This window comes from Pongo pygmaeus, chromosome 8 (genome assembly GCF_028885625.2).
Source record: "Pongo pygmaeus isolate AG05252 chromosome 8, NHGRI_mPonPyg2-v2.0_pri, whole genome shotgun sequence".
Taxonomy (NCBI): Eukaryota; Metazoa; Chordata; class Mammalia; order Primates; family Hominidae; genus Pongo; species Pongo pygmaeus.
Window position 1 is genome coordinate 26,408,252 of NC_072381.2, and position 27,198 is coordinate 26,435,449.

Sequence of the window (27,198 nt, forward strand, 5' to 3'; positions counted from 1 at the left end):
CCTTTTCTCCTCACCTTTGCGAACATTTGTAACCTTTCATCTTTTTTATAGTAGCCATCCTAACAGGTGTGAGATCTCATTGTGTTTGTAATTTGCATTTCCCCAATGATTAGTGATATTGAACATGTTTTCATATACATGTTGACCATTTCTCAGTCTTCTTTTGAGAAATGTTTATTTGGGTCTTTTGCCCAATTAATTATTTAATTGAGTTATTTGAAGGTTGTTTTCTGTTTGGGTTTTTTTTTTTTCTAAGTTTTATCAGTTCCTTTTATATTTTGAATATTAACCACTTATTAGATGTATAGTTTGCAAATATTTTCTCCCATTTAAATGATTGTTCCTTCATTCTGTTGAATGTTTCCTCTGCTGTGCAGAAGCTTTTTAGTTTGATGTAATCCCATTTGTCTATTTTTTGCTTTTGTTGCCAGTGCTTTTGAGATCACAATCATTGCCCAAACCAATGTCATGGAGCTTTTCCCTTATAATTTCTTTCTTTTATTTTCTCTTTCTAGGCAGCATCACATGAGCTAGCCCCTATATTTTCTTCTAGTTTTGCAGTTTCATGTCTAATGTTTGAGTCTTTAATCCATTTGGAATTGATTTTTGTATGTGAGATTGCTTTTTGTAAGTGAGATAACAATCTACTTTCATTCTTCTGCATGTGGACATGTGGTTTTTCCAGCACCATTTATTGAAGAGACTGTCCTTTCCCCATTGTGTGTTTTTGGCATCTTTGTTGAAAATCAAATGATTGTAAATGTTGGATTTATTTCTGGGCTCTCTATTCTGTTGGTCTATGCATCTGTTCTTATGCCAGTACCATGCTGTTTTACTTACAATAGCTTTTTAATATAGTTTGAAATCAGATAGTGTGATGTCTCCCAGCTTTCTTCTTTTTGCTCAAGATAGCTTTGACTATTTGGGGTCTTCTATGGTTCTATACAAATTTTCAGATTGTTTTTCCTATATTTGTGAAGATGTCATTGGAATTTTGATAGAGATTCCATTGAATCTGTAGATTGCTTTGGGTAGTATGAGCGTTTTACCAATATTAATTATTCTGATCCATGAACACGGAATATCTTTCCATTTATTTGTGTCATCTGCAATTTCGTTCATCAATGTTTTATACTTTTCAGTGTATAGATCTTTTACCTCCTTGGTTAAATTTATTCCTAAGTATTTTTTGTAGCTACTGTAAGTGAGATTGTTTTCTTTCTTTTTTTTTTTTTTTTTTTTGATAGTTCATTGTTCTCCTGGACTTTAAATGAATAAAATCTGGTGGCAGGCAATCAGTGATTAGAGAATGGCACTAGAGGAAAAGAGGACAACAAGAGGCTGACATCTGCTTGTCTCCTCTGAACATGGGACCTAGTGGGGTCTCTGCTGGGCAGTGGTGAGAGATGTGGGGTGTTTAGGGCATAAGCAGGTTTTAATTATGGCAAGATGATCAATGGAGGATAAAAAGGGGAAAATAGGATGGAACACAAGTGCCTCAGTTAAGAGACAGGAGAATTGCGAAAGAAGCATCAACAAAAAAAGAGGCAAAAGGATACAAGGAGGAAAGCCTAAGATTTGAGCTCTATAGACCTGGGTTTGAATCTGCACTCCACTTCTTACTAGCCATGGCAACTAGGATCAGTCTGTTTTCTCATCTGCAAATTAAGAATAACAGGAATCTAAGGCCTTGCAGTGTTGTCCTTAGAATTAGAAATAATGTTTGTGATATACCCGGCAGATAGTTGATATTTAATATTCTTAAAACAGAAATAAGCTGAATAGGTATGAAAATTCAAGTCAGTAACTCAGAAGAGGATGATCTGCTCCTTCAATACCCATCATGATGCTACTTGACCTTCCCTGTCAAGTATCCACTGAGCTCAGGATGCCCTGAAAGACCTTGCCAAAGGTTTTTTTCTTTTTCTTTTCCTTTTAATTCCCTATTCAGAACGGACCAGAATAGAGGCATATTCCATCGCAGGCTACGTTCTAGACCTCTCCTTTCACCATTATTTTCATTCATTTGCATAGACTTCCAATGGCCTTGCCCTCTCTCCTTCAATTATATTCAACTGGCAAACTCCAATGCTGAGTAAAATCAAAACAATTTAATCCCACTTAAAATTATGGCCACTCCTTAGGCAGGCCCTTAGTTACTTTGCAATATTACATTTCCCTAAAAATTCCTTATGCCACTTTCCCGGTCCTCTCTCCTCAAACCCTCCAAACTTCCTGGCTCTCAGCTGACAACCTTCTTTTATAACAGTAGCAGATAACAGACACATGCTGAATCTATCAGTCGTCCTACCACTTACCCGTCTACTTACCTCAGGATTCTATTGATGACCTTTCCACCCTCCTAGCTAAAGTGAAACCTTCCCTTTGTGCACTAAATCCAAGTGCTATCATTGACTCAAGGGCATTGTCCTGCAATTGTCCCCTCTTTCTTCTGCACCTTGAATGTTTGTTCTCTTTATGAAATCATTTCTGGCAATTAGTGAACATGATGCATTCAGATCCATCATAAAAAATATCCTTGACCCAATCACCCCCTACAACCACCCACTTTTTCTGCTCTTCAGTATAGTAAATGAATAATACATGAAAGAGTAATGATACTACCTCCTGCACATTCTTTCTTCCTATTCTCTTGAGCCACTTCACTCAGGTTTCCTCTCCCAGCACGACACTGAAATTGCCTCTGCCAAGGTCAACAGTGACTTCCATTTTGCCATGCTCTGTGATTTAACACCTATATTACTCATTTTTTCTTTAAGTACTTCATTCATTGGCCTTCAGGACAGCACTTCTCTTGGTTTGCCTCTTGCTTTACTGGCTGCTCTTTCTCATTCTCCCTGCTGACTTTTCTCATTTCACTGATCTCTCAATAATGGAGTGTCCCAGACCTTTGCTTTATCAACATGCACTCTCATGACCTTAAATATTGTCTGAGTACTTAAAATTCCTGGCCCGGCACTGTGGGTCATGCCTGTAATCCCAGCACTTTGGAAGGCTAAGGCAGGAGGATCACTTGAGCTCAGGAGTTCAAGACCAGCCTGGGTAACATTAGTGGGATCCTGTCTTTACAAAAACATAAAAATAAAAAAAAGGAGCCAGGCGTAGTGGCTCATGCCTGTAGTCCCAGCTACTCAGGAAGCTGAGGCTGGAGGATCAGTTGAGCTTTGGAGGTTGAGGCTGCAGTGAGGCTGTTATTGTACCACTGCACTTTAGACTGGGTGACAGAGTGAGAAAGAGAGAAAGAGAGAGGAAAAAAAGAGAGAAAGAGAGAGAAGGGAGGGAGGGAGGAAGGGAAGGAAGGAAGGAAGGGAAGGAATTGTCTTTGTACTTAAAATTCATGAACTGAAATATCTAGCCTTGCCATGACTTATATATTTGATATCCTCTTGAATATCTAATAAATATCTCAAACTTAGCATAACCAAAACTAAAATGTTTATCCCACTGCAGAAATTATGCTTCGCTGCAGCCTTCCCCATCTCATTAAATGACAGTTCCATCCTTCCAGTTGTTTAAGCCAAAAGCCTTGGGGATATTCTTGGTTCTTCTCTTTCACACCCCACATTTAATCCATCAGTGAGCCAACCATTTCAGTTCTACTTCTAAGTATGACCAGAATCTGGCCAGTTCTCACCTCCTCCTCCACAAGCCTAGTGTAAGCCACTATCAGTCTTGCTTGGATTACTGCAGAATCTCTTAACAGGCCTTCCTACTTTCATCCTGGCAGACAGATCCCGTTATGAGTGATTCCTCTGCACAGAACCCTTCAATGTTTCTCTCACTGTAAGGAAAAGTCAAGTCCTTGACGTGGTCTCAAATTATATGAGCACTAAATTATCTGAACACTCTATCCTCATTCCTCCTTCTCTCATCTCTTGCTATTTCCCCCTCTTGCTTACTCTTTTCAAGCCACAGTGGTCTCCTTGCTGTTCCTTGAACATGATGTACACTCTAGTCTTGCGGCCTTTACATTGCTTGATCTATCATCCTGGAATTACTGTCCTTCCCCATGAGATCTGCATGGCTCACTCTCTTCCTTCAGGTCTCTCCTCATATGTCACCTTATCAGAGAGGCCTTTCCAACCACCCTGTATGAAATTGCCTGTACACACACACATGCACACACACACACACACACCACTCTTTCCCCATTACCCAGCTTGACTTTTCTGTGTAGCACCTCTCACCCCCTGGTGTTTTCAAGTTGTCTGTGGGTCTCCTGCACTAGACTATAAACTCCATGACAGCAAGGATTCCTGCTCACCTATCACCTACACTGGTGGCTGGTACTTAGCAGGTGCTCAGTGAATGAATGAGTGAATGAATGGGGAGTGAATGAATCTATGTAGCTGCATTTTTAGGGAATACCCCACTTCCCAGACAAGCTGCAGAATCTAAAGGTAAACATTGGCAGGGGTTCCCAGCAATGGATTCAGAAACTTAGCCCAGCAGCCTCATTGAAAACATTGAAACACTGAAAAAGCCAACAAGGCCCATAGCTCTTGGTGTCACTAACAGAGCAGTTGGTCAGATTTTGAGTGAGCATTTTTTAAAGAAACATCTGAGCAGTTTTAAAATGCAAAGTATTGAGTGTCTATTTGGGCACTTTGAGTTTTTTCTGTTTGACCAAAGTGTGTTAAAATTAAGGTATTAAAATAAATATTTGTTTATTGGTTGTGAATTATTGCAATCCAAACTCATCTTTCCAAACTGCACCTTCTGAAGCTTAACTTAGCACGTATCTAAACACCATCACCAGGCTCCACCAGCCCCTCTGCTCCTCAGCTTAGAGGAGTTTTTAAAACCTGCTGAGAATTATCGCAGATACGTTTGGCCATTATCCAGTCATTTCGATTGTGCCTGCCCTAAATGTCTGCGGTTGGCAGAACGTGGGAGGAAGAGGACCCGCCTAACTTGGGGTAGGTGGGGACGCGCTGCTCACTGTGGTGCGGTTGACACTTGGGCCCTGGGTTTCGCTTGCAGGTGCTGGGCGGCGGAGAGCCCCGAGAAGGAGGAGGAGAAGGAGGAGGAGAGAGGGCCAGCAGCCAACCCCTACGACTTTAGGAGGCTCCTGCGCAAAACCTCTCAGCGCCGGCGCCTCGTCCAGCAGTCCTAACCGCGCAACGAGGCAGACACCGCCGTCGGAAGGCGCTCGAGCCTGCGGGGCAGCAGGGACCAAGCAGGTACTCTGGGGCTGGCACCAGCAGGCACTGAAGCTGCGGCCCTGATATCCGCAGAGGCTGCCTGCTGCGCTCGGCCCTCAAGTGCCGGGCCGGCCTTCGTGCTCCGAAAGAAGAGACCTGGAAGCCCTCTGGAAACCTCCCCCGACGCCTTCTCTCCGAACTCCCGCACCCTCCTTTCTCACCAGCCCGCCGGTTGGGGCAACCCTGTCCTTGTTCCCCTAATCTCTCTCTTTGTTCTTTTTTTTGTGACTCCTGTGGACCCCATTGCGCCTGGGATCTCGCCAACCCCACTCTCATTTGCGGTGACTGAATTCACAGATTTTTTTTTATTATTATTGGAAACGGCTTTTCTTGGCCAACAGAAGACGTGCTAGCGGTTGAATCTTAGAGAAAAAAGCCCGGTAGGGGTAGGGAGAATTTCGAAGATGTATTTCATCTCAAACTTGCTCTTTCTCTTCCTTTGGTTATTAAGGTTACTAAATAAAGGAAGTGCCTTGGAAAACCCGTGGTTTGCGTGACTGATCCCTCATTTTCCCCTCTGGGGCTTCTGAGGGGCTTCTGCTATAAGGCTATGCTGGTGACGGTGCCCAAGGAGGGGCGTTGAGGTGCCTTCATCAGCGAACTCCCAGCACCACCCAGCCACTTCAGACAAACACAATCTAAGCTAAAACCCCTTGCCACACAAACGCAGAGGCCTCCAATGTCTAAATCCCCAACACACCACACGTGCTCGCCTGCACGATGCCTTCCCAATCTGTGTGACTGTCTTCGGCCCCATCTATAAAGATGCTAGTGCCCCCACTGGGTGGAAGTGTCAGATTTCAGGTTCTCCCGGTCTACAGATTTGGGGCCATCTTTGCTACTCCGACTTTGTGTGTATTTAAAATGGGGGAGGCTAGTGGGTGGACAGAAGTTTGCATTCCTGGATTGACTGCACCTTATTCTAAAACCCGGTTTAAGCTGTTTTATGAAACTGACATTCCCATCTAAGCAACCTGGAGAGGGTGAGGACAGGTGATGAGGTCGTTGCATGGAATCAGAAGAAGGGTTCTGACCACGATGGGGCTCACCCCTTGTGTGGGTGCCCTTGGCTCCTGCACCCACAAGCCAGAGTCAAAAGACTCTGGGGAAATATTCGAGGAGTGAGTGAGGGCACGTGCAGGGGGCTCAGAACGTTTGTTGCGCTGCTGGTCCACAGGGCATGGTAATCTCGCCAACTCAAAGAGTTGGCACCAAAAGGTCCCCAGAGCCAACTCGTGTAATCTCTTCATTTTACAGATGCAATGTGGCCAAGGGGAAACCTGCAGCTATAGCAGGGCAGTCCAAGTGCCCTCCAGGCCTTCTTTTTCCCTGGGCTAGCGGCACAGCCTTGCTGGGGTTGCGACTGAAAGTAAGGAGTGACCCTCAGCTGTGCGAATGCACTGAGCAGCCCAGTACAGCCCAGTACCAAGGAAACCAGCACAGCAGGTCACCAGAGAGAGGGGCTGGGAGGGGCAGGGGTGTCTAAAGCCCAAAGTGGCCTGGCCCCCTTCCACCTCTAGCTGCCTGTCCACTTGCCTCCAGAAGGCCTGGGTTTGTGGGGAGGGCGGAGCAGGCACCAGGGGTAAGGGGCAGTAAGCTAAGCTCAGCTTTTTTGCCTGGCCACCCTTCAATCTAGGCTTCCTTCTCGGGTGGCCCCTGAAGACAACAGCCCTGGCACTCAGCCCCTTCTATTACTTCTGTTGGTGTAGGGAGAATTTATGGAGGGAGGCAACAGACTCCCTCACTAAATTTTCCCTGCACCAGTGTTTTAAGTGAGAATAGAAAAGAGAATGGCACAGGCTTGGTGAATGCTTGGTTGCAGTATTTTTGTGTTCTTCCGTGGTCGTTTCCTCTTTTTCTTTCCTCTTCCCTTCTTTCTCTGTCCTTTGACATTTAAGCTTGGGAAGGACACAGGAAAATGTGTGCCAGACACTCTTCTTTGGGTGAGCCTGAGACCCATATGTTGGTAAACCAGACACCTAAGGAAACTGTCCCTACAAGTTGGAGGATTGGGTCTCTCTCCCCTCATCTGAGGAAGGGCCTTCCAAAGCGGCCGCCTTCCCTTCCCATTCACTGGCTGCCTCCTTTGTGAACTAATGACTGTAATTATTACCTCCCAGAGCTCTTTTGTTATCTCCAACCCCAAGCCCCGGAGAGGGGGAATGGGCTCTTTAGTGAAATGAAAGTCATTACAAAGCAAATTACCGTCTAGGGAGGGACAGCCTTCAGGAAAGACAAATCAGATCCCCGTCTGCATCTGAAGTAGGGTGTGTTTAAATAAAAAATGTAAATATCACCATTAGATCCAAAGTACTCCAGAGCTGTGGGATTTAATGGAGTTTAAACGGTAGCACTTGAAGCCATTGCTTTACCAAAAAGAAAAAAAAATCAGTTAAATTCAGGTGTTTTAATCCGTTTCTTCTTTGGGGGTTTTGTGTGATTTAAACGCGTGCTTTTAAGAACCTTTATGTTTTCAACCACTCATCCGTAGTAGAAAAGTTCTGCAACCCTAGACTGCTGGCTTGAAGCAAAACCTTTGCAGGATTTGATATGGATTTCAACAAAGAACTAGCTTCTGCCAGGCTGGAGAGAGCTGCGGAGCTGCCATGCCTGAAGTGCAGATGGCTGAACCACAAGTCTTTAAGTTTCCGGAGTTGTTATCGTGGTGACCTGGAGTATCAGAGCCAGGAGAACAAGAAAGAGGAGCCAAACTGAGCCCTGAGTTTTCGACCACCCGGGCTCCCACAGCCTGGTCCAGACTTCACCTAGCACGCTCAGTGCTAGCCTTCGGCAAGACGCTATCAACGCCCGACTGGTTCCCTGCTCTCACCCTGGCGCCTGGGCCCAGCTGCCATAGTGTGGATCCCATGACTCCTCAGGGAACCCCTGGACTCAGGCACGCGAGAAAAAGACAGCGCTTTGTGGAGAGGATTGACCAGGGACAGTTGTGCTCGAGCACACAGGACTTGGGCCTGTATGCGTCCAGCATGGGCCCCAGAATGTCCCTTCTAAGCCAGGGTCGAGGGGTGCTCGCCCAGACGGGATCCCCGGGTCTCTGCTTTGTTAGCAGCTTTGGTGGCTGGTTCAGGAGGTCAGAGAAATAAAACGGCTTGTGAACACAATGGAAATGACAGGCGCTCTGGCCAGACGCGGGGAAGGCAGCCGCCTCGGGAAGCCGACCTCAGCCCTTTCCCCTCTCTCCCTCCCTCCGTCTCCCCCAGAGCCCCGGAGCTGCGAGGTGCACTTGAAGTTGATCTCCACTGCCAGGAGAATGCAGCGCAAACTGTCAAAGGGCTCCCAATCCTCAGGGCGTCCTCCCTGTCTGTAATAGCTTTTTGTAGAAAGGAAAATCATCACAAAGATTCTGACTTTCTCCTCCTTTCTTTATTAGAAAAAGAGAAAACCCTTCCTAATACGCCTCAGAGAGAACCAATCTCGAGCTTCCGGGTCACCCGCTACCGCGAAGATTCTGTGGGGGCGGGGGGGGGGGGCATTGGTTTGAAGCCCCTTAAAACGAAGGCCCTGCAGGCGGTGCCTTCTTTCCTACTAGGATTTGTAAAGCCGAGATTGCTTAGTTGGAAACCCTGTTCTCCCCTCCCAGGCGCACACAGATCCCCCTTACACGCAAGCAGCGGGCCCTTCCACGCCTCCACGGGCCAAGGTCACCAAATGCCCTGATTCCATCCCCCACCCGCCATCAATCCTGCCGACTCTGGCCGCTCTGTCTCATTCTCTTCCAAGAAGTTTCCATTCGTTTTATTTTTTTTCCCCAGCCCGAGGTCCTCAGTAGACTCCAGCGTGGATTTTAATTGCCTCAATCAGCAGTCATTCTCCCCAGCCGTCACTCAGAGCCTGGACTGTGGGTCCCGCGATCTAGCCCTTGGCTGCGCAGGAACGGTGCGACCCCGGGTACGGCGCGGTTCAGCAGGCAGGCGTCAGGTTCTACTAAGGCGCTGAAATGAGCCCATCAGCGGGTAGGAGTCCTTCCCCCGCCGTCCCCTCCCCAGGCTCGTGAACCGCGCCTGATGCCGGCCCGGGGCGCGAGCTCTCGAGGTCGCAGCGACCTCAGCACCTGCTTGGAGGAAAACGGCGCGGGAACCCCGCTTCCTTCCCCTCAGCTGGAGCCAGACCTCAAACAACACCCCAATTGATGCACACAGAAAACTCCTCTGGGCCACGCTTCCCGCCTCGCCGAGGTCTCCCCAGCCTGCCCCTCGCTGACGCTGGCGCGCAGCGTCCGTGGCAGCACCCGGGACAGCTGCCGCCCGCACTTCCCGCCTCTGGCTTGCCCGAGGACGCGCTGGCACGCCTCCCACCCCCTCACTCTGACTCCAGCTGGCGTGCACGGGCTGCCTCGCATCCTCACGACTCAGCTCCCTCCCTCTCTCGTGTTTTTTTCCTCCGCCGCCCCCTCATTCATCCCCACTGGGCTCACTTTCCCTCAAATGCTCTGGTGCTCTCCGCGGTTTCCTGAGTCCGGGCTCCGAGGACCCTTAGGTAGTCTCCGTCTCTTTTAAGGCTCCCCGGCTTCCAAAGGGTTGCCACGTCCCTAAACCCTGTCTCCAGCTCGCATACACACACGCACGGTCAGACACGGACGTTTTCTGTTCCTGCGTGACACCCGCCCTCGCCGCTCGGCCCCGCCGGTCCCCGCACGGTGCCCTCCTCCCGCCACACGGGCACGCACGCGCGCGCAGGGCCAAGCCCAAGGCAGCTCGCGCGCAGCTCGCACTCGCAGGCGACCTGCTCCAGTCTCCAAAGCCGATGGCATCTCCGGGCTCTGGCTTTTGGTCCTTCGGGTCGGAAGATGGCTCTGGGGATTCCGAGAATCCCGGCACAGGTAGGAAGGAGAACGGGGACCTGCGGCGGGCGAGTTTTGCGGTGGTCTGGGGTTTGCGGAGCTACGGAGAAGACGAAGGAGGTTTTTCCACCTGCAACAGGAAACTTCTTCGGGCGCTTCTCCCTGCTTTTGGGCTAAGTCCTTGACGGCCCAAGAGCTCAAGACCTCTACAGCCTCTTGTTCCCTGGGAAGACGCCCAAATAGTCTCGGGCCCCTTCCACAGAAGATTGGAAGAGCCCCCCAAAGACTGCGGTGTCTCGGGGACATGGAATTCCGTGGTCCTGGGGCGCTGCTAAGATCCGGGTGTCTGGACCCTGGGGAGGGACAGAGTGACCGTGAAGATAGTAAAAAAAAAAAAGGGGGGGGAAAGTGAGAGATTTCTTGGTCTAGAAAGACAGCCTGCGAAAAAATGGATAGCTTCAGTGTTTAGGAAAACTCGTCCAAGCTAGGCAGGGAGAGGAGTTTGCCTGAGCCGATTGGCACCTGGAAGGGCAGCGGTGTGGGCTTCTTCTTGGGAAACAGATAAAGGAAATGAGGGCTGGGCCCGGGCCGCCAGCCTCCCGCTTGCCTCCCGCACCTGCCGGCCTCACCGAGTTCTGAGCGGCCCCCAGGAGGAAGGCGGCCCTTTCTAGGAACCCGGACTGATTTATTTTCACATAGAACGAAATTTCACACGTCCGTCTGTTCTCTTTCTGCCTTGCTGTCTGCCTGCCTGTTCTTCCTTGCAGCGCGAGCCTGGTGCCAAGTGGCTCAGAAGTTCACGGGCGGCATCGGAAACAAACTGTGCGGTGAGTGCCCAGGGACCGGGGCGGGCAAGGTCGGCCCGCGGGGTCCAAGCCGTCTTCTCACCTCCGCATCCGCGTCAGCGGAGTCGGGGTTTCCTGGCTGCGGGTAGGCGGGAGCGAGGGAACCGGGCCCGGCGGAGGATTGACGAGGCCCGCGTTCGGTGTCCTTACCCAGCCCTGCTCTACGGAGACGCCGAGAAGCCGGCGGAGAGCAGCGGGAGCCAACCCCCGCGGGCCGCCCCCCGGAAGGCCGCCTGCACCTGCGACCAGAAGCCCTGCAGCTGCCCCAAAGCGGATGTCAACTACGCGTTTCTCCATGCAACAGGTAAAGACTCCGCGGGGAGCCCAAGGGCGCCCCTGCCCCTCTCTCTGCCCCGCCCACCGCGGCCGGTGCGGGTCCCGCGCTGAGAGCCGGACGGGGTGTCGAGGTGGCGGCGGAGGCGGGACCTGCCAGAATCTTCAGATAAAAGCCAGAAATGCGGGACCTGCCCGCTGGGTCCAAGCCCCCGAACCTGGCCTCGGAGCTCCAAGAGGGCTCTGAGGACCGTGGCGCTCTTCCCGCAGCGCGGCCCTTGGGGTGGCGGGTGGCCGATGATCCAGGCGCTCGTGCGCGCACTGAATCGATGACGGCTGGCTTCCCTAGGCCGCTGGGGCCTCGGGTGGGACTCGGTTTCCAAATACCGTGCCCGAGAATTCAGAATTGCATTTTTTTTTTTAGGTCTTTAGATCACGAGAGTGATTTGTAGCTGCAATCGCACAAGAGAACGATTCCATTCACTTGAAACCCGCGCGCCAAGTTTTACCCCCGTGCACTTACACACCGTCTCCCAAATGTACGCGCGCGCACACACATGCAGACACACATGCATACGCTCTCTCTCTCTCGCTCTCTCTCTCTCTCTCTCTCACACACACACACACACACACACACACACACACACACCGACTTTAGAAATAGCGGGCCTTCCTATCAGACCAGAGATCTTAACGCACCTGTTCCACTTTGGTTTACCCGAAGGCATTCGAGACAAACACTTCTGACGTGAAATATTTCCGTAAACATGTAAGATGGTTTACTGAGAAACACGTTTAGGACGAACTCCTGTGAAGTAGATAAACGGAGCTACACGCTCTTCAAAAAAAGAAAGCAAACAATATAAGTTATGAATTGAAATGCAGTAATTAATTTGGGGAAGAAGAGAAATCGTAATTTATCTCATTCATTCCCTTCACCTTTGAAAAATGTCTCCCTTTTAAAGAAAAATGTTCTGCGTTTCCAAAAGCTTTATTTAACATGAAATCTCTCAATTCAAAGAAATGTTATTGCCTCATCAAGATCTTGCCTTGAATATTTTCAAAGTAAAATTAAAATGTGGCATTTTAATTCCATTCTTTAGACCTGCTGCCGGCGTGTGATGGAGAAAGGCCCACTTTGGCGTTTCTGCAAGATGTTATGAACATTTTACTTCAGTATGTGGTGAAAAGTTTCGATAGATCAACCAAAGTGATTGATTTCCATTACCCTAATGAGCTTCTCCAAGAATATAATTGGGAATTGGCAGACCAACCACAAAATTTGGAGGAAATTTTGATGCATTGCCAAACAACTCTAAAATATGCAATTAAAACAGGTATTGTCTCATCGAAAATAATAAAGCTCTTTATTCGTTTACAATTTTTATTTTATTTTTTTCTATAAAATGTTTTGTTTGATGGAGTTACTGATATTTTCAAAATTGCAAAGTTATTTTCATCATGTAAAAAATAGTCATTATTAGAATGATTCTAATCCAAAGCACCTTCCACTGTTATTGTTCATGCTTCTGAAGTTGATAATGTCAGAAATATGATTTAAGTGTAAATCATCAGATTTTACGTTGCATGTATTTGGACACAGAGGTTAAACCACTGGTGTAGAAGCAAATATTCATCAGCAGAGACCAACAGAAAGAACTCAAAGTGGAGAAAGAGAATATGGAAATAAAAGCTCCAAAAATGCATGATCCAAACAAAAGCCCGAATACCAGTGCTGTGCTGGTATTTTCTTTGGCATAAAACTGGTCAGAAACAGGACTCACCACCCTATTAATCACTGAGTGGGAGGGATGTTTTCACATTGTGTCAAATGGCCAACCTTTCAGATTTGAATTCAGATTTTCACTTGTTTTTAAGGAAATGTGCACAACACACAAGCAGACATGATACAGACTAGCTTAGCAATTCAGCCATGTTATATAAGGATGTGTGTTCCTCCCAGCCACTGTATATGTGAGATAAAGAAAAAAGGGGGGGAGAGGCAAATCAGATATCCTTAGGGGGAAATTTTTTTAAATGTACTTTTGTGGTCTCTTGGCTTTTCACAGGATTCTTTATATTCCATCCATGTTACAGCTTCATTTATAACATTTATTTGGGTGCATTCCGAGCTTTCATGTTATCTACACAAAGTCAGCTATTCATCTGCCCAGGTCTTGATTATCCTCGCTTTTTACATTGTCTCTAATCATCTTGATACACGATGGCTGACACTTCATTAAGGCAACAAAAATAAGTATGAATGAATTTCCAGGGGTGGGGAGGACTTTGTGGATCTAAATTGATGTTTAGCCTTTAAAAGATTTGCTAGCAAATAAAAAATGTGAAATATGACATGAACATTCATCACCATAGAAACGTCATCTTTTTAGATTGCAAATTTTTTGCTGATGAATTAGTATTATGCTAATCAATAAGAAACATTCTTAAAATGTTTGCTGTGAGAAGTTTAGTTCTTTTATTCTTTTTGTTCACATTGTTTGTACCAACAGAGAAGAAAGGTAGGCATACGAAAAGCCTTGGGACATAGATTTCTATCAAAGTCAGGCTATGGAATAGGAGTTTTGAAGGTGTATTAGACATCATCCTCAATTAACATTCATGAAGAACCCACGTGATGTTTATACCAGGCATTAAAAATTTTCCTACCCCTCCTCAGCTTTTTCTGCATTCATAGTGCAATCCTGAGTGATGCTTTTAATTCATTTTTTGACCCATTCCCCATACCTTATATTTAGATACGTTAATAGTAAATTGCTACCTATTGTTTGTATTGCTACCAAACCAAAAAGAACCTATGGAAATGTTTTGTGTCTTCATTCTTGAAAGCTAGTGGTGCCTGAAATGCAGTCTACAGAGTTAAGATAATGGGAACTGTAAGTCAATGAAAGTTATATTTCTGTCTGTCAACGTTGCATTTAGTGCCAGGAAAAGATGGGCTAATTCAATACTTACATTTTGCCATAATGCTTGTGAAACTGTTAGGTGTCACTGTAATGCATTTTATTTAAAGTTCAGATAAAAATGTGATGGATTAAGTTGGATTTCTAAGCAAGGCATATCAATTCAATCTCTCAATAGTTTTCATAACATATTTAGTCTGCTGGCCTTTTCCTTCAAATAGCATTTCAAAAAATTAACAGAAGTCATTTTCTCTATTCAGCTGACAACTTTATAGATTTCTGTGCTATAACTGTCATACTTGTCATCTAGCGCTATTTAGGGTATGTCAAATTAGTTACCACCCTTGCTACTACCGGACATTTTAATACTCCTCAAGAGATTATTTTATAAAATGCATATTATCATCTTGTTTCTACTAAGAGACCTTAATCTGATTTCCACTTGGGCTCCAAGCTTAGAGAGGAGTGAACGGCAGTGGGAAAATGATGTCTTCATGGATTGTTAAAATTACCTCTGTAAAAGGAAATGTTGGAACACGGAAAACTGAGCAGAGAATGATAGAATTCCAGAATAATTTGCATTTGCAGAGATCATTAGATTTGGTGCTAGTGGTGGTGGTGCTGGCTGGGGAAGAGTAGGACTTAAATGTGGTCCTGAATCTTTTACCAAACCATCAGACAAAGGGAATTAAGCGTCAGTAGATGAGGCAGCCCTAGTGTGAGTGTTGCCAGGACATAAAGAGCAGTTTGGACCGACTTTTGGCCTCTTCCCAACTGATCGTGAGCACCAGGGTCAGAGTTGCCTGAGGCTGGTTGTTCTGCAGAGTCTGCGCATCCTTCTGGGCTCATTTGCTAGTCTGCAGGGAGCATCCCTGAGTCTGAGCAGCCGGTTCTCACATCTCAAGCTCGCCATCTTCCTGGCTGCACAGGCTGTGTGGCCACCCGATGCCTGACGCAGTGCGCTCTGCTCCCATCACAGGGCCTGGCAGGGTGGCGACAGCAGCAGGAGGCCAAGGGCTGCAGGGACACCTGACCGATGGGGGCAGGTCTCACAATTCCTTGGAGAGAGCCCTGCCTTGATTTGCTAGGCAGCCCTGGGAAGCCGCCTGTAGGGGCCACAGGACGAGAGCAAATGTCATTAGGGGAATACTTCTGCCAGAAATCAAGAGAGCCTGTTGATCTGACCTGTCAAACCATCTCCCTCCCTATTTTCCCATCATGATCAGTAAGTGAAATTTTTGAGGCAGGAGAGATTCAGGTGAAATGGCAGAGCAAGGTCAAAATATATATAGGGAGGAAGGGAAACCTAGCAATGAAAGCATCAAACCTGTTTTCACTGTTTATGGAAAGTTATCATCAGGGTGAATTGGCCTTCTGATATCCAGAGGCACAACACACCCCTCACAATCTCTCTCCATCTTATGCAGAGGTTTTCGTTCCCAAGTTTCCCTAGAGTTAAATACTGTCTAATCATAGACACCACATTCATCCAGAAAATGAATATGAATTATAATCCTTATTAATTTCCTCACTTGAAAAAAAAAAGGGTTAGGGAAAGAGAAATGAAGAAGCATCGGGAGGGAGGAAACGGCTGTGATTTCAGCTGCGAGCATAATGAAATGGGGGAGTCAATGAGGCAGAGAGGAGTGAAGGGTTGCTCCAGACGTCAGTGGCCACAGCAGCAAAAAAGCCTTCTCACCCTTCGTGGATGGGTAAACTGAGGGGGTCAGCATCAGAGATAGAGGGGTACCACACGATGCCACGAGGACATAAAACAATGCTGGAGAATGCACAATAGATGCATAAGTCCTGATCCCGCTAAAATGTGCTCCCCCCCAGCTTCTATCTTTTCCCAGTGTCTAACTCTTGGCCACATGCCTGAGGCTGATAAGAGAACACTCCAGTGCAGGAGATAAGCTAGCCATTGACTTTTGTCCCTGCTCTTCCCCATTGCCTTCCTTTATCTTGTTTTGCCTGTGCTGGAGATGAGAGATGATCACATCCCAGGCTTCAGACAGATGTCCAGGATGTGGAAGATACTTTTTTTATCAGATACTATTTCCATAATGGCCCATCTTCTAAAATTTTTGCTGCTGTGCAAATCACAGACCTATCAATGACAGGCTTTTGTGGAGCAAGAGGAGAAAACTGAATGCTAATGACATATTTATAATCACATTTTAAATAATAGCCTCAGGAGAATGTGGATGTCAATCCATTTAGAGAGTTTTAGAGGAATCTAGAAGTTAATTAGATAAGGCTTGCGATGGACTAATCAGTCCATTGAATATATGTTTATGTATCTTGTTGATAAAAGTGATGTTGACGGTATGTGGCCTTATTTTAAATCACAACTATGGAGGAGCTCTGTTGTTTATAATTAACAAAGAAGAATTGACAAGAATCAGCTTTGTCCATGCCATCTTTAGACAATCATCACCTTTTGAATCCAGGGCAAATCACTCAGCAGAGTGTCCTATTTTCTCATTTTTGCCCTGTCTTTTGTAATCATCAGCCATTTGTCACTGATATTATTATGAATGTTGGCATGCTTGGCGGATGTCATGGTATGACTGATTCTCAGAACGACTACAACAAAAAAGGACTTCTAGCAGCATGAGTATAAAGAAGTAACCTGTCTGAATGGCTGTGGGTTGCAGTAGCATTTTAGCCTGCGAAAATATTGAAAATAGAAAAGCAGATTGCAAACCATATTTGTTATATTTATAGGGTACGATTAAAGGAAAATTTGTGGGGTATGTTTTAAGAAATATCAAAACCTAAAGTATTCTTCGTGGTTAGAGGAAACACTTTTATGGTGTGTGTGTATGTGCATGTGTGTGTGTGTTCTTGTGCATACACACGTGTGTACATGTTGGATTTCTACTTATGGATTTCCTGTTACTGACAGATTTTTCAAGGTCCTTTAGCTAGAGAAATCATGTGTTTGAGAGGCATTTATTTTCATTGGAGGCAATCCTGATTCCGGTATTCCATTTTATTCAGGGCATCCTAGATACTTCAATCAACTTTCCACTGGATTGGATATGGTTGGATTAGCAGCAGACTGGCTGACATCAACAGCAAATACTAACATGTAAGTAGCCAAATGTGTTTTTATGTAATTTAGGATAATTATTAGTGACATTCCATAGTCTTTACGTCTTATGTGAAAATCTGTTTTTATTAAGTAGCCACTAAAATAGTGATACAAACTTCTGAAGTGCGAGTGTAATGTAACAGAAGGTAGTCCTGATACATCTTCCATGTAATCAAACTCTACAAAGTTTTCAAAACACAAAAGAGACTTTTTTCTGACATGTTTGATTTATTATTGTACGTAATGTCACAGACAAATGGGACCAGATATTATATTTTAAATCATGTTACTCTGCAATATTTTTTATTTATTTAATACAATAAATTCCCCTCGTGCATTATGTCAGTAATTGGAGCTCTTGACTGTAGAGATATAGAAAAAATAAACAAACATTTTGGAAGGCCTTTTTGAAATAATTTTCTCTCTGCTTAATGTTATAATCATAACACTTGTAAATGTATGTTTTGAAAAAGGGAATAGTTCTGTAGCTATTGTAATGATTGTAAATTATTTATTTGAGTTACAGAGGTAAAATGTGGCCATTACTACATTTCAGGTTCACCTATGAAATTGCTCCAGTATTTGTGCTTTTGGAATATGTCACACTAAAGAAAATGAGAGAAATCATTGGCTGGCCAGGGGGCTCTGGCGATGGGATATTTTCTCCCGGTACATGATATTTCAACTTTCTTTCTGTTTTCTCTTCTAATATGTAATGCCTTGTTGTAAACCTAGGGAAGATTAAATATCTAGCCTATGCCTCTGCTTAGGTTAAATAGACTGTGTGTTGATCAAAAGAATGAATGTGATTAAGTGCACATGACCATTGAACATGCCTCCAAGCTAAGTAACCCATGCTTGAACATCAGTTGTTTGTGTGCAAAGCGAGCATAATCAGAGATGGTACTTACCCAGTGCTTCTACTGTGATCCTACAAGCAGGATGTATGGATAATGTGGAACAAAGGAATCAAGATTCCTAATCAGGAAATTGACTCTCTGATGCTCTTCCTAGAATTAGTGAAAGGAAATTGGTGGCCTCATTTAATAAAGCATTTGCTGTTCAAGGGTGCCTAGCAAGGTATATCTACTCAGTAGAGCATATGGACCACTCTGTCTTTGAAATAACAAGCACCAAAGTGGATTTACACTAATTTCAAGGAGGACGGAGAACGCCTTGGGGGAAAATTTCTTAGAGCAATGGTGATGATTTCTTCACGAACTTTCTCATCCCTTCTCTTCTTTATCATGCCATTCAGTCTTTTCCAGCCTGCCTTTTTATCACCAGCCATTGCATTCTAAGCTCCATTATTTAGACCTCTTCCAGCCAAGAGAATCAACCTGAAACAAAAAGCTGTGCCCTTGGTTTACGGTTCTGTGTGTGACCTTGGTTTGATGCAGAAAAGAAATAGAAGTTAGGAAGGCAATGGAAAGAGAGTCACTGACCCATGGATAAGAAACCCATTGTGCAGACCATCAGCTCATCAGTGGCAGCAGCGGGTGTCATTAGTCCACTGAGACAGGACCCACCTGAGAGAGAGGCCAGAGCAACACCTGTCGTTGTGTCAGACAGAGCAAAGGCCAAGTGGTTGTGATCTCTCTTCAGTAAATCTACAAAGACAAGCAAATGATGAGGCGGGATAGGGGAGAAAAGAAAAAGCGGAAAGAAGAAATGATAAGTAAGCAAGAGTGACCCCAAGGCCAGGGCTTAAGTTAAGCATGTTTGCCTGCAAGCTCTGGTCAGCTATTTTATTTGATGTGTTTAAATATATAGCACAATTTTTCAGGTGCTGAAGGAAAAGGTGTTAGTTAAATGGAAGGGAAAATTAGCCTTTTAAAAAGTCATTGAACACCAGCTGTGATGAATTTTAAGCTAGCCTTTATTTTTTATGGCACTTAGTACTTAGTTTTCCTTTGGAAAACCATCCCTGTTGAAGGAGCTTTGTCATCATTGCCTGATGCTTTGAAAACATTTTTCATAAGGAATGAGGTGGGGTACAGAGATCCACCTCATTTCTACCTTTCTTCTTCCCACCCTTGTGTGGTTGGTTATAGGATTGATCTGTCCCTGAGATGAAGCAAGAACATGCTTGGCTCTATTTTTTTCTTTTATTTGCATTTATTTTATGCTGAATTTATTCCCGTGCATAAGTTTTAATGGTTCCCAGGAGTAGGGAGAGGACAGCTGTACCCGTTGACCCTGAAAATTTGACTAATTTGACTAAGAGCTAGGCCTGATTTACCTGGCTGGTCTGAAAAACCTACATGCCGCAGAAAACATACACCCAGAGAGACAATTCTCTTTGGCAGTTCTGCTAGGCTTAGAGCTTACCCTCCATCCTCATTGATGATGGGGGATTTTGACGTGGAGAAGACTTCAGCTTGAGCATGGGAATTATAGGCTTCCTTGGAGCCTAAAGACCCATTTGCTCTTACCCCAAGATGCAAGCCATAGATGTCAAACTACAGTGCAGTGCAGACATTGCAAAGCTGGGAGGAGACAGCAGAAAAGGTCATTGCAACCTGTTTCTGCTCTACTTTCTACAAGACATCACAGAGGATAAATGGCTTATCGCATCCTTACTGGCTATGGATGCTATTCCCGGGAGCAACCAGCCTTGCTCCTGCAGTAAAGGGTCTTACAATTTAAGGGGTGGGGATAGAGAAAGCCACACATCTTATGCATCTGGGACCTAAAAGTCTCATTCCCTGGGAATCAATGTGAAGAGTTAGGTCTGTGACTTAAAACATACTGTGTCATACCTCCATCGATAATATCCAAAGCTTTCATGCTTCATGGAAAGTACTTTAGGACTCCTAGAAGAAATCTGCTTTTGTGATGTCACCTACACTGGGAACCAGAGAAATACAGAGCATTCCTTACAGCTCAGCAGGTCACAAAGCACAAAGACTAAAGAGGGGCTAGGAAAGAAAGCTTGGCTTAGTCACCGACCTTTTCCTAGCTAACAGGGTTTTCATAATGTTTCAGCACTTGCTTTTATTTATGTATTTTATTTTTTATTATTTTGAGACAGAGTCTCACTCTGTCACCCAGGCTGGAGTGCAGTGGCACGATCTCAGCTCACTGCAACCTCCATCTCCTGGGTTCAAGCAATTCTTATGCCTTAGCCTCTAGAGTAGCTGGGATTACAGGCATGCACCACCATGCCCAGCCAATTTTTGTATGTTTAGTAGAGATGGGGTTTCACCATGTTGGCCAGGCTGGTCTTCAATTCCTGACCTCAGGTGATCTGCCCACCTCAGTCTCCCAAAGTAGCACTTGCTTTTACATCCTTTCTTAGAGGATTCGTAGGTAATAAGAGCAGGTAGGGCTCACGCATTTGTCCTCATGCCTCTGTTACACAAAACGGTCTTCTCTGTCTGGAGGCCCAGAAGCCTCTTTCTCTCACTCAGGGCTGCTGAGCCTTTAGCCAGAGGACAGCTGAGTTGCAGAGTGAGGTGTGGGAGGGAAGGGCTGGAAGCTTCAGAAGAAATGCATGTGAAGAGCACTTTCTTTGGGTACGTCTTCCCCTTTCTCTTCTCCCCTTCTTCCTTCTCCAGCCTCTTTAAGAACAACTAAATTCTCAAACAAGATCATTTTGCTCTCCACGAGGGACATTTGGCAATATCTATAGATACTTTTGATTGTCTGGGGGAGAGGGTGCTATAGGCATCTGGTGGGTAGAAACCAAGGATGCTGCTCAACACTTTACAATGCCCAGGTCAGCCCTCACCGGTTATGTTGCCCAAAATGTCAGTAAGTGCCAAAAATATGAGCTAGGATGGAATTTCCTTTCGAAGCAGACCCTGCTTCCAGCATCCTACAGTCAGCCTTTCAGACCGGGTGTCTGCTCAGAGCAGGCATGACCTGGATTCTACCTGTCCTGTGTCTCTAGAGTCCAGAAAGGAAGGAATCGCCCAGATTTTGACTGAGGACAGAGGCATGGATCTGGGTGATGAGTGCTCTGTGCCAGGCGGCTTGCTTGAGTCAGAGCCCAGGGCTCAAGAGGCAAAGGTCATACCCCTGCCTGGGCCATTCAGCTTGACATGGAGCCCTCCTGCTCCTCAGCCACCAGGAAGGAGAGTAACTCACAACACTCACGTGACGGCAGGGCTTGGGGTGTTCCCCTTGGTCAAGAGGTAGAGGCAGTACCTTCACTCTGCCCCATGGCCTCATGTCTTCCATCCCAGCATATTAATTTGCATTCATAACAATCTGTCTTTCCTGAATTGCAAACATCCTAAACTTCCCAACAGCCCTGGGTTTTCTTTGCTTGTCAAGTGAGAGTCTACTTATAAGACACAAATCTTATGGCATGGAATCCCTGACAACCTTTGGATGACACAGAAAAAGTAACACAATATGGACTGAAAATTCTCTTAGTTGTATGTTTTTCTATACTTATGAAATAAGTTTTGTTAGCTAATACAATTCTATTTCAATGTCTTTGAGAGGGAAGAACTAGTTTAGAGAGAATGAACAGATGAGTATGATGAGATGGACTTGGAGGTTTCTTCTATATAACAGGGGTCCCCAACCCCCTGGTGGTGGATCAGTACAGGTCTGCGGTCTATTAGGAACGGGGCCACAGAGCAGGAGGTGAGCAAGGGGCAAGCGAGCATTACCAGCCTTAGCTCTGCCTTCTGTCACATCAGCAGCCGCATGAGATTCTCATAGGAGCGTGAACCCTATTGTGAACTGTGCATTCGAGGGATCTAGGTTGCATGCTCCTTACCAGAATCCAATTAATGCCTAATGATGTGAGGTGGAACAGTTTCATCCCAAAAGCATTCTACATCCCACCCCCACCAGCCCCCGACCTTCTGTATGTGGAAAAATTGTCTTCCACGAAACGCGTCACTGCTGCCAAAAAGGTTGGGGACTGCTGCTCAGTAAAAATTGTTGATTAGGCCAGACGTGGTGGCTCACACCTGTAATCCCAGCACTTTGGGAGGCCGAGGCGGGTGGATCATTTGAGGTCAGGAGTTTGAGACCAGCCTGGCCAACGTGGTGAAACCCCGTCTCTACTAAAAATACACAAAAAAATTAGCCGGGCGTGGTGGCGCATGCCTGTGGTCCCAGCTTCTTGGGAGGCTGGGGCAGGAGAATCGCTTGAACCCGGGGGATGGAGGTGGCAGTGAGCGGAGATCCTGCCACTGCACTCCAGCCTGGGCGACAGAGTGAGACCTTTTCTCAAGAAAAAAAAAAAAGTTGATTAACAGCTTACACCAGTAACAGCTGATTTATCTTAATCCAAGTGCAAGGCACTGAATGAGTTGAAATGAAAAAAAAAAAAAAAAAGGTTTCTCCATCCAGATATAACCAGAATTGTACACACCTAATGCAGAATAACCACGCTCACAAGCTGGGATGGAGGCAAACCTTTTGCTTTTGAATTAAAAACCTCTTCAAAGGGCTTCCAGCAAGAGTAGAATCCACTGTAGTTCCCCTTAGTGACTGAGATGGGGTGTGGCGGTGGCACCTGTCCTGTCCCAATGTGCCCTCTGGGGTAGCGCCTTTGAGTCTGAGGATTCAGTTTAAAGATAGTCAATAGGGTTTTCTTCTGAGTCAAAGGAGGACTCAGGTCAGTGGAAATAAGGAATGTTGCTTGCATGTGAAATGAGGTTGATAATAAATAAAGTAACTGTGTGTTGCTGTGCACTTTAGGCGGCGCCATATCTAACATGTATGCCATGATGATCGCACGCTTTAAGATGTTCCCGGAAGTCAAGGAGAAAGGAATGGCTGCTGTTCCCAGGCTCATTGCCTTCACGTCTGAGCATGTATGTGTTTCTGTTCCTTCCAAGTTTAAGGTTATGTTCCATAAAGCCGGAGTTGAAGGAATGATGGCTGGAAATGCATTTTCCCCAGAGGCCCTCTTTCTGGAAGACACCTTGGGAGAGAATGGGGGAGAAAGCTGAGTGGTACTATGGGGTGTCCGCCTTGACTCTTTGAAATTCAGGAAAACCCTCAAAGATAAAGGTGCAGCCTGGGCAATATAGTGAAACCCCATCTTCACAGAAAATTAAAAAAAATTAGCTGGATGTGGTAGCACAAACCTATGATCCCAGGATGCTGAGGTAGCAGAATTACTTGAGCTCGGGAGGTCAAGACTGCAGTGAGCCGTGATTGCACCACTGCACTCCAGCCTGGATGAAAGAGCAAGACCCTGTCTAAAAAAAAATAAATTAAAAAAAAAGGAAAATATTTTTAGCTCTAGTTCCTACCCTTCGCTTCTGTGCAATCAAGTTGCATATTAAGGGAAGGGGAGGAGGAGGGAAGGCGGAGGGACTGTGAGCTCATTTGGACCATTGATGCTAGGCCCATGTAAGCAAAACTCCAGAGGAGCCTTTGATACAGTTTTTCTGTTTAAAAACTCAGCCCACTGATCTGATAGATATTCTGCCCTCATGGTGCCTTGAGCCTTTTTGTTTGTTTGTTTGTTTTTTTGAGACAGTCTTGCTATGTCACCCAGACTGTAGTGCAGTGGTGCAATCACAGCTCACTGCAGCCTCAGCCTCAACTTCCTAGGTTCAAGCAGTCCTCCCACATCAGCCTCCTGGATAGCTGGGACTCCAGATATGTATCACCATGGCTGACTAATTTTTCTATTTTTTATAGAGACACGGTCTTGCAATGTTGGCTAGGCTGGTCTCAAATTCCTGGCCTCAAGTGATCCTCCCACCTTGGCCTCCCAAAATGCTGAGATTACAGGCATGAGCCACTATCATACCCAGCCTGAACCATTTAACATTCATCTTTGGCTGATTTGACCAGAGGTTTTGTTACCATAAAGAAATAGCACCGGACCAGGCATGGTGGCTCATGCCTGTAATCCCAGCCAGCACTTTGGGAGGCTGAGGCAGGTAGATCATTTGAGGTCAGGAGTTCAAGACCAGCCTGACCAACATGGTGAAACCTCATCTCTACTAAAAATACAAAAAAATTAGCCAGGCAAGGTAGTAGGCACCTGTAATCCCAGCTACTCAGGAGGATGAGGTAGGAGAATCACTTGAACCAAGGAGGCGGAGGTTGCAGTGGGAAGAGATCGCGTCACTGTGCTCCAGCTTGGGCAACAGAGCCACACTCCATTCTCAAAAAAAAAAAACACAAAAAAAACCCCATAAGACTGTTCCTTCGTGATCTGTGCCTCACAGTAGCCTGGGCTCTGGAATACAGCTGCCTCAGACACAATCAGGAAGCCCTCTGATAGCCAGGGAACTAGGAGACAGGGAGGGAGGAAGGGCCTAGAGGGAGACTCAGGGCTCCTGGAAGGAAATGTCACTCAGGAGATGCAGGGAACCGTGGTGAGTCTCAGATCCAGATCCACCATGAAATTTTTCTATTTCCTATTTTAAGTGAAGTATGTGTGTCTATGTGTGTGTATCTGTCTCTGTGTGTGTCTGTAGGTGTCCATGACAAGGAAACAGATTGGAAATCAGTGGATACAGTTCATTACCACAGCAGTAGCTGTGGAATTAAAGGAAACTAGCAATTCCATGTTAACAAATTATCAAAGCATCCTGTTTTCAGTCATCTTTTGGGGTTTTATTATTTTGTGAAATGTCCTTCTTCAACGTATAGGGGTCACATTGGGCAAAAACCACACAGCCTAAAATTACTTAGTATTTTACCTTTCTGTTGCTGCTGGAACAAATGATCACAAACTTTGTGGCTTACAACAATATGAATGTATTATCTTATAGTTCTGGGGGTCAGAAATCTAAAATGGGAAAAGCAGAGCTGCATTCTTCCTGGAGGCTCTCTGGAAGAATCCATTTCATTGCTGTTTCCAGCTTCTAGAGGCCACCTACATTTTTTGGTTCATCTTCAGAACCAGCAGCATAGCATCTTTGGATCTCTCTCTTTCTCTCTCTCATCTCTACTTCTACCACCACATCTCTTTCCACTTGTGGCTCTCCTGCCTCTCTCTTTTGGATCTACTCAGATAATCCAGGGTAATCCCCCGTCTCGACCTTAACCTAATCACATCTGCAAAGTCCCTTTTACCATGTAAAGTAACACATTCACAGTGTTGACGATGAGGATGTGATTTTTGTGGCAGGGAGTATCTGTTATTCAGCCCACCCTACCTAGTACCCCACCAGGAGATAACTTTCTTTTCTCAGCTTCTCCAAGGATAGAAAAACGTGATCTATTTTTCTCCTCAATTACTATTTTCCTGAAATGGGTTTGGACCCCTAAATAGTTACATGTTACTACATTCTCAGCCTCAAAAAGTCCAGATGATCTTTTATTGAGCATCTTTTTCTTTTGGCTTCCAAGCTGCGTCCACAAGGTAAAATGAGTTTGGTCCAGCAGCAAGCCACTCTGTGCTCTCTGCCAGGCATCTCTGGTTTGGGCATGAGCTTCTCAGCCTCATGCTTTATGTAAATTGACCGAGACTTGATCAGGCCATGTGGTCTGAGGATCTAAAAATAACAATTTTGCTCTACCTTCTTTTCCTGATACTGTAAACTCAGTCTACTTTTTTTTTTTTTTTTTTTTTTTTGAGTCAGAGTCTAGCCCTGTCACCCAGGCTGGAGTGCCGTGGTGCAGTCTCCGCTCACTGCAACCTCTGTCTCTGGGGTTCAAGAGATTCCTCCTGCCTCAGCCTCTGGAGTAGAGTAGCTGGGACTACAGGCACGTGCCGCCACACCTGGCTAATTTTTGTATTTTTAGTAGAGACAGGGTTTCACCATGTTGGCCACGCTAGTCTTAAACTTCTGACCTCAGGTGATCCATCTGCCTTCACCTCCCAAAGTGTGGGGATTACAGGAGTGAGCCACCACGCCCAGACTACTTCTTCATTTCTGAGAAAGAAACACAATTCGGCCATATAACAACCATTTGACTCTCCCTTCTCCTTCTTGTGTCTCTATCTATGCAAACAGTTGTGAAGGATCATTTGAATTATGAAGCTCTCCTAAAATACCAATAGGTTCTAACTTTGGCCTATCATTTGGGTTATCATTGCCTTATCATTTTTGACAAATAGTTTTTCTAATATATACACTTTATATCTGACTACTATTTGACAGTTTCCAAAACACTTTCAAGATATGGAACTTTGAGTCTCACAGTGACCTTATGGGACAAGTAGAACAGAGATTGTTATCAGCATTTTACAAGTGAGGAGGCTGAAATTAGCTAGGTAGGTAGAGCCAAGATCAAACTGGGTTTACTGGGTCCAAGACCAGTGAGCTCCATGCACCGACTACCACTGTAGAAACCAGATTAAAAGATTCAGCAACAGAGCTTTGTATACAGCAGCTCATCAATTGACTTAACATCTTATACCTTCCCTGATCAAGTTTCCACCAGGAGCTGTTTTCTTAATGTGAAATTGATGCTAATTTGTGACTCTCTCTTTCTACCAAAAAATATTCTCATCATCTCATAGGGTTGGGCTGGAGGGGATTTTCGGAGCTCATTTAAAGCCGTCCTGCATCTTCTTGAACACTTGACCCTAACCATCCTGGACAGGTGAGCTCTTAAAAGTGAGTCCTGCCTTTGAAGCTGCAGGTTAAGAGGTAACACGATCCCCATCGCTAGTTCCTTCTGGGCTGTAGACCTCAGACATTATTTTCTATTCATCATTTAATGTAGCTTCCTTCTGGCTTCAGGCCAGGCCACATATTTTCTTGGTCTTTTCAGATTTTACAATCACACTGTCTCCACCAGCTCCAGAAATAGATCTCCAGAGGCAGAAAAAAGAAAATTACCAAGTCATTTCTCAAATGCCTTTTCTCCAGCTAGACAGCATCAATCTTGGCATGGAGGCTTCTTTCCTCAATTGCTTGGCTGGCAGGGAGAAAGGATAGTGGAGGGGCTGCTGTGTTGACTCAGTGAGGAGAGGGAGGCCGTCGGTGAAGACAGACGCTGCTTCGGGTGTTCTCTCTTCACACATTTTGAGAGGTTTCCAAGGCCCAAGACTCCTAAAAAATCAAATGAGAGCCTTATAGAACTTGTGCCTCAGTGCCTGGGACACAGAGAGCTCTGCATAAATATCAACCAACTTTAAAAAACA

General features: G+C 45.5%; 2 protein-coding genes across 3 annotated transcripts in view; both read left to right on the plus strand.

Moving 5' to 3' along the window:
- Positions 1 to 5,708, plus strand: part of MYO3A (myosin IIIA) — a 271,671-nt gene extending 265,963 nt beyond the window's left edge. Inside the window, exon 35 of one of the 2 annotated variants that reach the window (XM_054436017.1) lies at positions 5,005 to 5,708. In XM_054436017.1, coding sequence (XP_054291992.1) covers positions 5,005 to 5,137 — 133 coding nt within the window. In that variant the 3' untranslated portion in view covers positions 5,138 to 5,708. The remainder of the gene's footprint in view (positions 1 to 5,004) is intronic. The other variant, XM_054436018.1, reaches the window with a different exon arrangement.
- Positions 5,709 to 9,547: 3,839 nt separating this feature from the next.
- Positions 9,548 to 27,198, plus strand: part of GAD2 (glutamate decarboxylase 2) — a 90,433-nt gene continuing 72,782 nt past the window's right edge. Inside the window, exons 1-7 of the mRNA XM_054436468.2 lie at positions 9,548 to 10,065; positions 10,794 to 10,853; positions 11,026 to 11,175; positions 12,248 to 12,481; positions 17,075 to 17,165; positions 17,725 to 17,837; positions 22,836 to 22,951. Of these exons, the coding sequence (XP_054292443.1) occupies positions 9,990 to 10,065; positions 10,794 to 10,853; positions 11,026 to 11,175; positions 12,248 to 12,481; positions 17,075 to 17,165; positions 17,725 to 17,837; positions 22,836 to 22,951 (840 nt within the window). The 5' untranslated portion in view covers positions 9,548 to 9,989. The remainder of the gene's footprint in view (positions 10,066 to 10,793; positions 10,854 to 11,025; positions 11,176 to 12,247; positions 12,482 to 17,074; positions 17,166 to 17,724; positions 17,838 to 22,835; positions 22,952 to 27,198) is intronic.